Source organism: Chrysemys picta, chromosome 3, assembly GCF_011386835.1.
Source record: "Chrysemys picta bellii isolate R12L10 chromosome 3, ASM1138683v2, whole genome shotgun sequence".
In the NCBI taxonomy this organism is placed as follows: Eukaryota; Metazoa; Chordata; order Testudines; family Emydidae; genus Chrysemys; species Chrysemys picta.
Window position 1 is genome coordinate 117,061,596 of NC_088793.1, and position 12,899 is coordinate 117,074,494.

The 12,899-nt window shown below is 44.5% G+C and overlaps 1 protein-coding gene across 2 annotated transcripts in view; it reads right to left on the minus strand.

Moving 5' to 3' along the window:
• Positions 1-12,106, minus strand: part of CNKSR3 (CNKSR family member 3) — an 88,658-nt gene extending 76,552 nt beyond the window's left edge. Inside the window, exon 1 of one of the 2 annotated variants that reach the window (XM_005301433.4) lies at positions 11,812-12,106. In XM_005301433.4, coding sequence (XP_005301490.1) covers positions 11,812-11,863 — 52 coding nt within the window. In that variant the 5' untranslated portion in view covers positions 11,864-12,106. The remainder of the gene's footprint in view (positions 1-11,811) is intronic. The other variant, XM_065588848.1, reaches the window with a different exon arrangement.
• Between the last annotated feature and the right edge of the window lie 793 nt (positions 12,107-12,899).

The window sequence follows — 12,899 nt, forward strand, 5'->3', positions numbered from 1 at the left end:
TACCAAGTTGAGGAGAGCCTTAGAAATACAAGATTTGCATCACTTTTAAAACAGGTGGATCAAGAATATAATAGAGTTCTCTAACAGGATACATTTTAAAGCATACAACTGAAGGTATTTCACTGACAATATGTTTTTATCATGTCCAGGGATAACCAGGTTGCAACTAGTTCCACTTCTATGGCCAATTCTGTAAAATAGGCATGATTTTAGATATAGCAGGGATTAAAATTAAACTCTGGAAGGGGGTCCAAAGAATACCATCAAGGTAAAATGGGAAACATTCTGAAAGCATAAGTAGACCAATAAATTTTAGAATAAACAGAAACTTGATAGCACAAAACACCTGACAGCATCTCTGTATAGTAGGTCACCCTTGAATCTATTCTGCAGCTGCTTTCCTGCCTTCTTACAGGCCAACTTGAGGTCTGTCAAGTAGCAATATTTCATCTGTCCTACGTGCAGTCAGGCTAAGTTCTTTACACTCAACATTAGCTGGTTGGTTTGGACAAAATGTCACTCCTTATATACAGTATTATGGCAGCACAGGGGTTCTCAAACTGAGGGTCGGGACCCCTCAGGGGGTTACAAGGTCATTACATGGGGGGGTCGCGAGCTGTCAACCTCCACCCCAAACCCCGCTTGCCTCCAGCATTTATAATGGTGTTAAATATATTAAACAGTATGTTTAACTTATTGCGGGGAGTGGTCGCACTCAGAGGCTTGCAGTGTGAAAGGAGTTGCCAGTAAAAAAAAAGTTTGAGACCCACTGACCTAGAGGTCTAACACAAAGAAGAAGGATGGTCCAGTGGTTAAGAAGGTAGCCAGAGACTTAGGAGAGCCAGGTTCAACTTCCTCCTCTGCCAAAGCAGAGCAAGTTTCTTAGTTTCTCTGTACCTCATTTCCCTGTCTGTAAAATGAGGGTAATAGTCTTTCCCCAACTCACAGGGATACTGTCAGGATAAATACAATAAAGATTGTGAGGTGCTCACATGCTACAGTAATGAGGGACCATATAAGTACCTACAAAAGACTCTGGGCACTGTGCAAACACATAGATGACACTGGCCCTGCCCCCAAGAAGTTTGTTTGCAGAGTCTTTTTAAATTGTTACCTACTTTTTGGTGTGTGTTTTTTTTTTTTTTTTTTTTTTAAACAGACTAAACAAATCCTAGTATGCCAGCATCCCACCATTCACAGACAGATCGTGCACATGCATATGCCCTAGTGCCAGGGCAAAGAGTCAAGATGACACCAGATTTCCCTTGCAACACTCCTCCGTCTGGTCAGGAAGCAAATGTGGGCAGGTGTGTGTACCCCACTTAAGAGATGGGCAGGGGAAGGTCTATGGGAAGCCTCAGATAATCAGAGGATTTGAGGGGGAACAGTTGCTGGGTGGGAGGGAAGCATAGCCCAGCAGTGAAGAGTGCTAACCTGGGAATCAGGAGACTCATTCAATTCTCTGCTTTTCCATAGACTTCCTCTGTGACCTTAGGCAAGTCACTTAAGCTATAATCTACACTAGCTCTTTTGTCAGTGTAACTTGTTTCACTAAGGGGTGTGAAAAAAAAAACCCACTCCTGAGCAATGTAAGTTACACAGACAGAAGCACCAGTGTAAACAGTGTTATGTCAGTAGAAGACACTCTCCCACTGACATGCTCACCACTCATTGGGGGTGGTTTAATTATGTCGACAGGAAAGCTTTCTCCCGTTGGCATAAAGCAGCTGCATGGGCTACAATTGCATCAGTACAGCTGTGCCATACTGTAAGCTCTCTAGTATAGACATGGTCTTAGTCTCTATGAGCCTCAATTCCCCATCTGCAAAATGGGGATAATAGCATTGCCCTACTTCACAGGGATGATGAGGATAACTACATTAGAAAAATCCTGTAGTCCAACTGCAGAGGAATGGTTCAAAAAGTATGGGAGGTGGTTGTTATGGAAAAATTGGACCCACCAATTACATATCCAGCAAAATAAACAAAACAAAGAGATACTTGGTTACCTTTTATTCAAATACTCAAAGTACATTCACCAGCAAAAAAAAAACTGTCCCATTATTTTGAATAGTAAAATTCAAATAAATGTTAAATATCTATCAGATTTCACTCAATTTAATAAAAATCATAGGCATAGTTTGACTTCTATATTTGGGAAGGCAGGGGGCTTAATACTATTAATAATAGGAACAGGTCTAACTTCTGGATTTACTGATTGTTAGTGGTACTTAAATTACAGTGTACTTGAAATCACAAATACAGTTTACGTTCATTATTTAATCACCCTTAATTATTTGCCATGTCTACCAGCTGCCACTTAAAAATCAACATTAGCATAAAAACAAATGCTTGAATAAACGGAACCAATCACTTTCATTTAATTATTAATAACGTCTCCCTGGTTTTATCAATACATAAATGTGCAATGCACACACAAAAATCCATCATTAAAGCCTGTCCCCTTTGCCCATCTGCCTAAGCACACTGCATTCACATTTAACCTTCTCTGTTCACTCTGTCACTCTCCTGGGCTTGACACAGTCAATGCTGTACACTACTCAGACACTTGGGAGCAGCTCAGATCTATGTTCACTTTCTTACAATGTAACTGGTTCTGATTAGAATGTCTAGATGCCTGTGTTTCTGGGGCAAGTCTCTTACTTTATAGGGTAATCAAACTGAAATGGCCCCAAGCTGGAGCTCTGCTGTGAGCATTAGGTGCTGCTCTCCTACCTTCCCCTTAGCAACCCAGGTGGGGAAAGTGACCTGGACACACAGAGCACCTGGCAATGACACCGCTCACACCCCACCCACCCCCTGAATATTCTTCTGCAGGGAGAAAATAGAGCCAAATAGAAAGGGGAAATCTGCCTTCACCCCCACACATCACCTCTGTGATGTATCCATGGGGAGGGGGGGGGTGAGAATGCCCCTGCATACTCCTCACAATCTCTGCCCCTGACAAAAATCACTAGAAATGACCTCACAAGTGTTGAAAGGAGGCACACTCTGTAATAGGGTAACACCCTGCTCTATGGAAAGATCTGATGACGTTACTATACAATGGCTCTAAACAAAAGCTCGCTATTGTAAAGAGTGTTTTGTTTCTGATATTTACATACCAAAGATTTGTGACTCTGTCACTACTCCCTAAACAAACAGTTTAAAAAAGAGGAGAGGAAATCATGAGCAGCTCAGATACTATGACAATTGGGGCAATGTAAGTACTACAGATGGATAATGGGTTGCTTCAAGGCAGCCCATTTTAGCCCCTGGTCCCCGTAAGAGCTTCCCATTTCTCCTGCCTAAGCCACCTCCTTGCCACCCCACTGCTCCATGTGGCTGGGATCAGCAGGGGGAGAACAGTCAGAGAAGGAGACAGAGAAGCTGACTTCTCAGCAATAGCATCCATAGTGGCGAGCAGGCTGACCTGCAACCCATATTCCCCTGCTTGTGAACAGCCCAGGAAAGCATAACATTTAAGATGTGGGAAACAGCCAGGGATGGCCTGCAGGACAGGCCTACAAATCAGGTCAGATAACACCATTATGAATATTAAATACAAGTATTATTGATTCATTAAGTCAATTAACAGGACCATTATTTGGATTAATTCATTAATACTTGTAATCTGTGACATTTCCCTATCTATGCAAGTTCTATTGCAACAAGAAAATGCAATAGACTAAGAGAAAACTGAGTGGCTGCCTGATATTTTGGGAGGGGAATTTAGGTCAAGTCACTTCTTTTGAACTTTCCTGGAGTTTAGGATTATTGGTTAATAGTAGTCATTGTCTGTTTTTGTTTCCTGGGGGCAGCACACCTGCAAGAAAACAGTTCACTCCAGACAGGTCCAGGGACTGTAATATTTTAAAAAAATAAATAAAACATGATTGCAAAACTGTAGGAATTCTCTATATAAGTGTATACACACATACCCTTTTGAACTGCATTTCTGAGGGCTGTGTGTCATCTGTTACAGAAAAAGCTAAAAGTAGAGACTTTTTTGTTTGTTTTCAGCCAAGATTGTATCCATTCGAAGCCATTTCTTAAGAACATAAGAAAGGCCGTACCGGGTCAGACCAAAGGTCCATCTAGCCCAGTATCCTGTCTACCGACAGTGGCCAATGCCAGGTGCCCCAGGGGGAGTGAACCTAACAGGCAATGATCAAGTGATCTCTCCCCTGCCATCCATCTCCATCCTCTGACATACAGAGGCTAGGGACACCATTCCTTACCAGTCCTGGCTAATAACCACTAATGGACTTAACCACCATGAATTTATCCAGTTCTCTCTTAAACTCGGTTATAGTCCTAGCCTTCACAACCTTCTCAGGCAAGGAGTTCCACAAGTTGACTGTGCGTTGCGTGAAGAAGAACTTCCTTGTATTTGTTTTAAACCTGCCGCCTATTAATTTCATTTGGTGACCCCTAGTTCTTGTATTATGGGAATAAGTAAATAACTTTTCCTTATCCACTTTCTCCACATCACTCATGATTTTATATACCTCTATCATATCCCCCCTTATTCCTGGTCTATTACACAAAACCTCTTAATTATTTCTAAACATGAAAAACAAATTCTTCTGCAGCCCAACTACAGGTAACTTTCAAGTCAGAAGAATGGAGATGCAAGTACTTGCAAGTAAAAATCTATAATCCCCACAATATTGTGCTTAAAATTATTTGGTACCTTACAACATTAATGCTCTCTTGGGAAAACTGAATACAAAAAGTGAGGGCTTAGAGAAGTTGGGTGCCCATGTGCCATTCATAATTGTTCCAGCTATGGTTTCCAACTTAGTAGCATAAACAATTGTGGTACAAGTGACCTTTTCCAAGTTGCATAAGTTAAGCAACATAAAACACAAAGAGCTTTAAATAGTCAAGAGGAGCCTTTCAAGATGAATTGCTGCTAACGAGTAAGAAAACAGAAAAAGAAAGGAAATGCATTAAGACATATTTAGTACAACTGTATTTGCAGGTACCAAGAACAAAAATCAGAGTAGTTTATGACATACCAGAGGGCAGAAGCTAATGAGTAAATGCACTGAGTAACTAAACCTGAACTGCAGTAAAAGAAACAAATGTCATCTTGGTTCAGGGCTACCTGAGTCTAGAATTGTAACATATAATCCATTTTGTAATATAACAGAGATACACAATGAAAGAGTCTACACTCCAGTATAATGTCTCACTATCTTTGCTGTATGCAGTTTGGTTTGAAGTCACAATTAATATAGGCATGTCAACAGCTAGAGAAGAACATGGCTATATAGAACTAAAAAAGAAATATAGAGGATATTCCTTTTTGTTCCAGGAAGAAGTAATAGCAACTATGCTTCTTTTACACAAAAGAGAATCACACCGTTAAAAATAAATAAATAAAAAATAAAGTCGGAAAAGAACAAAGCTACATTCTTCTCTATCAACATTTTTTCTGAAGAATGAACACAAAATGACTAAGATCGGATCTGAGGCCTCCAGGAACTTGTCTACACAGGGAAATTTACTAGAATAAATCATATCGCTATTGTTGTACCAGTATAAATCCCCACATGGACAGTCTTATTCCAGAATAAGCGTCCACACAAGTGCCATACTAGTGTAACTATAGTGGTATGATTATGCCAGTAAACTCTCCTGGTAACTAGGTGGAATCTATCCCAGATTGGAAGAGACTAAGGGTATGCCTTCACTGCACAGTTGCCTCAGTCATCAGTACCCAGGTTGGCCTACCTTGAGTGACAGCAGCCACACTGCAAAGCTATAGCCAAGTGCTTCCACACAGGTGCTGCACTCACTCATCTGAGGGCACTAGGACTCCTGGCATCATTTCCCACAGTTGTTAGGGCTGCAATTGAACCACGCTATGATTCGTTCACAGTGAAGAGTGGTAGAACTTGGCCGTCCTTCTGAGCACACAGGGAAATTGCGGGAAGGCACTGAAAGACTTTCAGCACTTGAGTGGTTCAGCCTGTGCCTACATTGCAGAGTGAGCAAGTTACCAGTTGGAGCATAAGCAGTACTTTGAATACCCTAGGACAGACCAACTGCCCTTAGAATAAAAGCAACAACACACTTGGGTGAAAGGATGTGTTTATCAACAGAAATCAGGTTAGGGACAACGCCTAAGAGCATGGAGTTGATTCTGCACTGAAGCCCTGAGAGTGAAATCCTCAGTTCCTTGAAGTCAGTGGTTGAACTCCCACCAACTTCAGTGGAACCAGAATTCACTCTTATCTAATGGCTGGTCAGACACTGTATGTAAGACGGGTTGTTGACCTCAGAATAATCAGTTTCCAGTGAACAGGTGACTACACGACAACTGGCATGACCCATCCTAGCTGACTCCATAGTGATTCAAGGGGCCTACTGACCTAGACAATGAAGTATGCTCTCACTGCAAAAGGTGGGCCTCAACCCTATTCTGGGGCAAGTTTGTGGGTCAGAGCAGAAAAGCTTCCCAGCCACTCTGGACTTTTTCCTGTAAGCAGAGAAGAGCAGTCCGAAGCACTGTCCTCACTAGGGCCAGTACGCATGCTCCAAACAGTTTTCAAACACTAAGCAAACACAAAAGAAATATGGTTTTCAGCTATCATTACAAATATTCAGAAGCAGCACTACAGACTTGTCAGAGGGTAGTCTTGAGCACAGCTCAGAGAAAAATTCTGTGCATGTTGAACAATGAAGCCATGATGAAGACATGTATCAAACCTTGTTATTCTCAACCAAATTTAGCTAGCTAGCATGGTTCTGCTTTTACTGCATGCAGTGTCCAGTACTGTAAATTCAGCCCACTTTAATCACAAAAACATTTATATTAATACACTTGTCCAGGAGAATCATGGAGTATTAGTCAATCAACAAGAGGCAGCAAGTGACAGTAATTGGTCTATATCAGTTGTTAAACTTTGATGACCAACAATAAGGCCATACACACATTTATATAAAACTGTGCACGCCTAAAGCCCATATTCAAAATCAATTTAAATCCTATAATATAAGCTTCTATATCATCATCTCTTAGGCCAATAGTTAGCCTGTCAATAAATCCAAGTGCAAAAGCCAGAAAACATACCCTAGCCACACTTCTTCCCCCCCTCCAAAAAAAGAAAGTCAAATTTACTTTAAGTGCCTCTACTGATACTTATACTATAAGTTTTGTTTGGTTGTTTTGTTGGATTTCTTTTAAAAGGAGAAAGGAATTCCAGAAGTTCTGCTCTAGAAGAATTAGAAGCTGATGAGGCTTTAGTAGAAAAGAAAACCTCTTTCACAGTCTCCTGATGAGCTTCCAAATGGGATTAGCCAGATCCAAATGGTTATACCCCTTATTCCCCACATTTTCTGAAGTGTATTAATCCTTGTCTAAATGCATCAGTATCTGCTAACCTGAATCCTCCACTGAGAACTGCCATCCCCCATTGCATCTATTTATACCATTTTGTCATGATTCATCTCTATGCCATCACAGTTCTGAGTACAGGTAGAACAGAGCACCAAAACACAAGCAGTTTTTCCTCAGACAGTCCTGTCTGTTCAGCTACGCTGAAGATTATTTTAGCTATTACTCAGTGGCACACATATACCTAAACAAACACCCATCAAAACTATAAAAGGAATCCCTGTACTATTATTGCTGTTTATTTGTAAGCATTTTTTATTTTTATCAATTTTAATTTCCCACAACTGTGAAAGTTTTGGCAAGTCAGACAATTATTTAATGAGAGCAGACACTGTAATTCAAAACGTTTAACCTTTATAACTATTAACACACAAACTTAACATCATATGTCAAAATATATAAAGTATCCTTAAAATCAAATGTTAATAAGTTCTCAAGTAGCATTTCTCTTACTTTGCCTATCTATACATTTTGATTGATAGAAATATTTTTCATCAGTTTGAGTGTACAGTGAAGTTGATGTTTACCAATGTTTACTGATAAAAATCTAATCCTTCCAAACCTAGTTATAGGCTTGGAGGGTTGGTTTTTGTTTGTTTGTTTGTTTGTTGGGGGGGGGAGGGGAGAGAAAATGCATGCTGTAATTAGAAAACAGTCCTAAGCTTTGTGAGCGATAGTAATCACAGGATAAAACTTACAATATTAATCTTTGGTCAGAAATAAAATCTGACAGTGATGGGCTGAAAGGCAGACTTATTCTGGATTATTCTGGATTAAAAATTAAACATGAAACATTGTGCCAACATGGGCTATTACCCAGTTATTTACAGGCTTTTAAGTGCCAACTCTGACATTCAGATGCAATGACAGAAGTTAACGTGTACGCATAAAAAAAAACACTTTTTCCCTGCCTACTTCCTTATTACAAAATTGTCATGCATGGAGTGGTACCAGAAGGAGATTTCTGACGTGAAGTTAAGAGGTCAAATTCACACTGTGAAATTGAAAAATCAACGACAGAGTCTTTAATTTATTCACTCCTATGAGCCTCTTCCTTTCAAAGCACATGTCTTAGTGTCAATCAGATGATTAAACTGCAACCAGGACTTGATTATTCTGTGTAATACTAATTAAGTGAGAGTCCAAGTAAAGAGTGACCTGTTAAAAGGAATAGACAAGCTAAAATAAATTATGCAAGAAAACAAACCAAGTTTACTTAAGGCATACAATAAAACCTTTTCAAATGATTAGCAGATTTATCCCTTTATCAAGTAAGGCAATAAACTTTCAATGCCAAGATAAAATGCAGGAGAGACAGACTAGTGAAGAGGAAAGAATGTGTTAGGTAAATATTCCATGTGACAAAGCAAGACATATTTCATAAAAACAATGCACTCCTTTTAAATCGACACCACTGAAAGAAACAGATCTTTCTATGGAAGTTATTTGTGTTGTGAAGTTATGCATTACATCACATTTCTACAGCATTCTCTTTCATAGAGGCTGCTTGCATGCCCTGTCATCATAGGTGCTGTAGCATTCTTACATGAGTTCACACTCACAAATGCTGAAATTACCCATGCCATCCTATAGCAAAACACTAGCATGGCTTCCAAATCTATCTAGTCTTCAGACAAAGTTGCCAAGAACTGACCACAGCTATGCAGTTCAATCAGCATTAAGATGCTTAAGTGAGGGCTTCTGGTCAATGGGAAACTTTCTCTTCACAAGGACAGTAATCATAGCTTCAAGTCAGCTTGATGCCAACAGAACATTTTGATCCATCTTACTATATCAATTCCATCTAACAAGTGAACCCTGCAATATAATGTATAAACTCTCAAAAAAAGAGAGGCAAATGATAGGCTGCAGGAAATGAAGCTCTCACCCAATTCTTAATCATTTTCCTCTCTGTGTAGCACATTGCAATGTACAACAGCAGCTCGTAAAATACTCTATGATGTGACAAGATTTCTGTCTTTACGAAATGGATCATAAAGTAAGTCAAACTAGAGCTGCCAGGATTTGACTATGAAAAAAACAAAAAGGCAAAACATTAACACAGTGGTGGGCAAACATTTTGGCCTGAGGGCCACATCGGGTTTCTGAAATTGTATGGAGGGCCTGTTAGGGGAGGCTGTGCCTCCCCAAACAGCCAGGCATGGCCCGGCCCCCATCCCCTATCCGACGCCCCCCTCCCGGACTCCTGCCCCATCCAATCCACCCTGTCCCGACAGCCCCTGCCCCATCCACCCCTCCCTGTCCCCTGACAGCCCCCGGACCCCCCCACCCCTGACTGACTCCTACCGCCTCATCCAACCCCCCTCATCCAACCCCTCCTCTCATTCCTAACTGCCCCCCCCGGGACCCCCTGCCCCATCCAACCGCCCCTTGTCCCTGACCGCCCCCGGAACCCCTGCCCCTGACTGCCGCCCCGCTGCCCCATCCAACTCCCCCTCTCCTTCCTGACTGCTCCCCCAGGACTCCTGCCCCGATTCAACCCCCCTGTACCCAGCCCTCTGACCACCCCGACCACCCCCCCAAACTCCCCTGCCCTCTATCCAACCCCCCCGCTCCCTGCCCCCTTACCACGCTGCCTGGAGCGCCAGTGGCTGGCGGCGCTACAGCCACGCTGCCCAGAGCGCCAGGACAGGCAGCCGCACCACCCGGCTGGAGCCAGCCATGCCACCACACAGCACAGAGCACCGGGTTAGGCCACGGCTCTGCAGCCCCGCCGCCCAGAGCATTGCGCCAGTGGCACAGTAAGCTAAGGCTGCAGGAGAGGGGGAACAGCAAGGATGGGGTGGGAGCTAGTCTCCCGGGCCAGGAACTCAGGGGCTGGGCAGGAGAGTCCTGTGGGCCTTAGTTTGCCCACCTCTGCATTAACACTTTAAAGTTGCCTTTCCAAAACAGTGTTGCCAAGGGGTTAGAGACGATCACACAAAAAATCCAGAGTGATCACAAAGTTATGGCATCCTGCAGCTGCAAACATAGGGCTGTCTGGTTGCAGTGTGACTTCTCCAGGTGCCTGCCTCCCCATCGTCCAGAAAAAAAAATTGCCCATTTGTTCAGCTTTGAAGATGCTCTGCACTCTTTTCAGATACAACAGCTACACTGAAGCTTCCCACAGCTATGTCAACATGCTGATAAAGCCTCAAAATGGGGTAGGAAGTTGTGATGGATAAATGAGAGAGATGGGTGGTATAGTGTCAGAATCTAGAGTTCAGCATTCCAAACCCAGCTCTAACACTAACTTCCTTAGTTTCTCCATCTGTAAAATGGGATTAATAATTCTTGCTTACTAGAGCTGGTTGCAGTTTTCCATCAAAATTATACAAACTCCATGCCTTTTTTGAGAGTAAATGGCTTTGCTTAGAACTTTGCAGAATGAGTCACATAATACTTGTAAAATTCTTTGAACAAAAGAATATGACCACAAGTGAAAGGGACAAAGGGACTGAGCATTGGACAGAAACTAACACACACACACACACACACACACACACACAAAGTACCATGCAACTCAATCTCAACGCAAAGCAGAGCAATCCAGGTCAAAATGTACTCCTCCCCAAAAATAATACTATAACTTTGCTGGTTTCTGAACTATGGAGCTAGGAGACCAAAGCCATGTAAGTGGACTGGAAATCTCCCAGCAAACTGCCAGGTTTCCAGCAGGATTCTGGAAATCCTAAACAAGTAGTGCCAAGCTTACACACACTCATGGAAAATAACTTTTCCTGCCCAGGAGACTGACTTGGAGTCAACATCAAACATATCCTTCAAGTTGCAAAGTTGGGTCATTTTATCAGCTCCTCTCCTCCCTTGGGGGGTTGAGTGGCTCAAAGCCTAACTACTGCTGCTTAGCCAGGCATTCAGGAGCCCCACGCTTCTAGAGTGTTATTTAATGAGCATTTCAGGGTTCTTCAAAAGGATCACACGAGAGTCACGGTACGCCCCTGACGGCCAACCACCAGCAACTGGAGCGTTGCACAGAGACCAGCAGGAGGCCAGAGCTGTGCAGCACGAGCACTTGTGTATACAAAAGCAGGAGGCGGCGAGAACTACTAACAGCATTAACTCCACAGCCGAGGCTCCCCCAGCAAGCCGCAAAACAACATGTCCGGAGGCGGGGTGTTCGCTTGCAGCAAGTCCCTGGAAGGGGTAGTACAGAGCCGGGGAGGCAGCAGGCGGCCGAGCTTCACAAAGCGCGTTGAAGAGGAAGAGTGAGAACTTGTTCGGCAGCGCCCCACGTCCCCGGCAGAAACAGGGGGTGGCGGGACACGGCAAGTCACCCCCAGACAGCTGCTCCCTTACACAGAAAGTTTGTGCCAACAGCGGTGCGCGCGTGGGACCCCTGGCTGCTCCCCTGAACGGGGCGAGCCCGGCTGAGTTTCTCTTACCTTTGGTCCAGTCCACGACTTGCTTTGGGCTCCACTTGGTAACGGGCTCCATGCTGGGCGCTCTCCCGTCGGGCTGAGCCGCGCCACAAAGGTCCCTGCCGGGAAGCCTGCGCCAGCGGGGCACGCTCGCCCCAGCCACTTGTCCCGCTCTCCCTCCTCCGGCCACAGATTCCCCTTTCAAGCACCCATCCCCGCTCCCCGGCTGGGCGGGCTGCCCCCCTCCAGCAGCTCCGCCTGCCTCCCGCGGGCTCCTCCTCCACGTGCTTCCCCTGTCTCGGCCGCGCGTCCCGGCCCTGCTGCGGCGGCCTCAGCCGGCCCCGCCCCCGGCTCTGCCCCCTTTCCTCTCGCGGCTTCGCCCAGCGGAGGCGGGCGGGGAGCGGCCGGTGGCTCAGCTGCTCAGGTTGCGTGTGCAGCTGTTTCCAGCCCAAGCGGGGGCTGAAGTGAAACTCCTGAGAAGGGCCGGGCCGGCGCCCACGCGACTCCACAAGTGCTTTGGGCCTCTGCACGGATGGGTTTTCAGAGCGTGGCGTTATAGCCTGCAGAGGGGAGCGGGCGCAGGGACTGTGGCATGGACCCGTCCCCAGGAATGGCTTTCTTCCATATGTATAGCGGGGGTGCTGAGAGCCAATGAACCAAACTGTAAACCCTGCATATAATGGAAACCACTTCAAACCACGGGGTGTAGCAGCAGTCCCCCTACTTCCAGCACCTACATTTGTTTCTTTAACCAGTCTCCCCTGGGGTTTTTCTTTCCTTTTCCTGGGTCTCATGTTCCCTTAGAGGGCCTGAGCAGTGCTTAATGTTTGGCAGGGCTGCACTGCTGAGCCCTGGCACTTCTAGGTTTGGTCCCAGCAATCTCAGGGCTTGTCGCCTCAGTTATGAAAATAAAACAATGGCTTGAGCCCCAGCACCTCTTCCATTACAAATAAGCTCTGGCCTGGATCTTGCAAGGAGTTGGGGGAGGACCCCCACATGGAACTCAAATACCCAACCCGAGACCCAGGGCTTAAATTCAGCCAGACCCATCTGGAGCAGAGCTCCAGTAAATATTTTCAAACCCACGGGAGCCCCAGCACACCCTGCGGGAC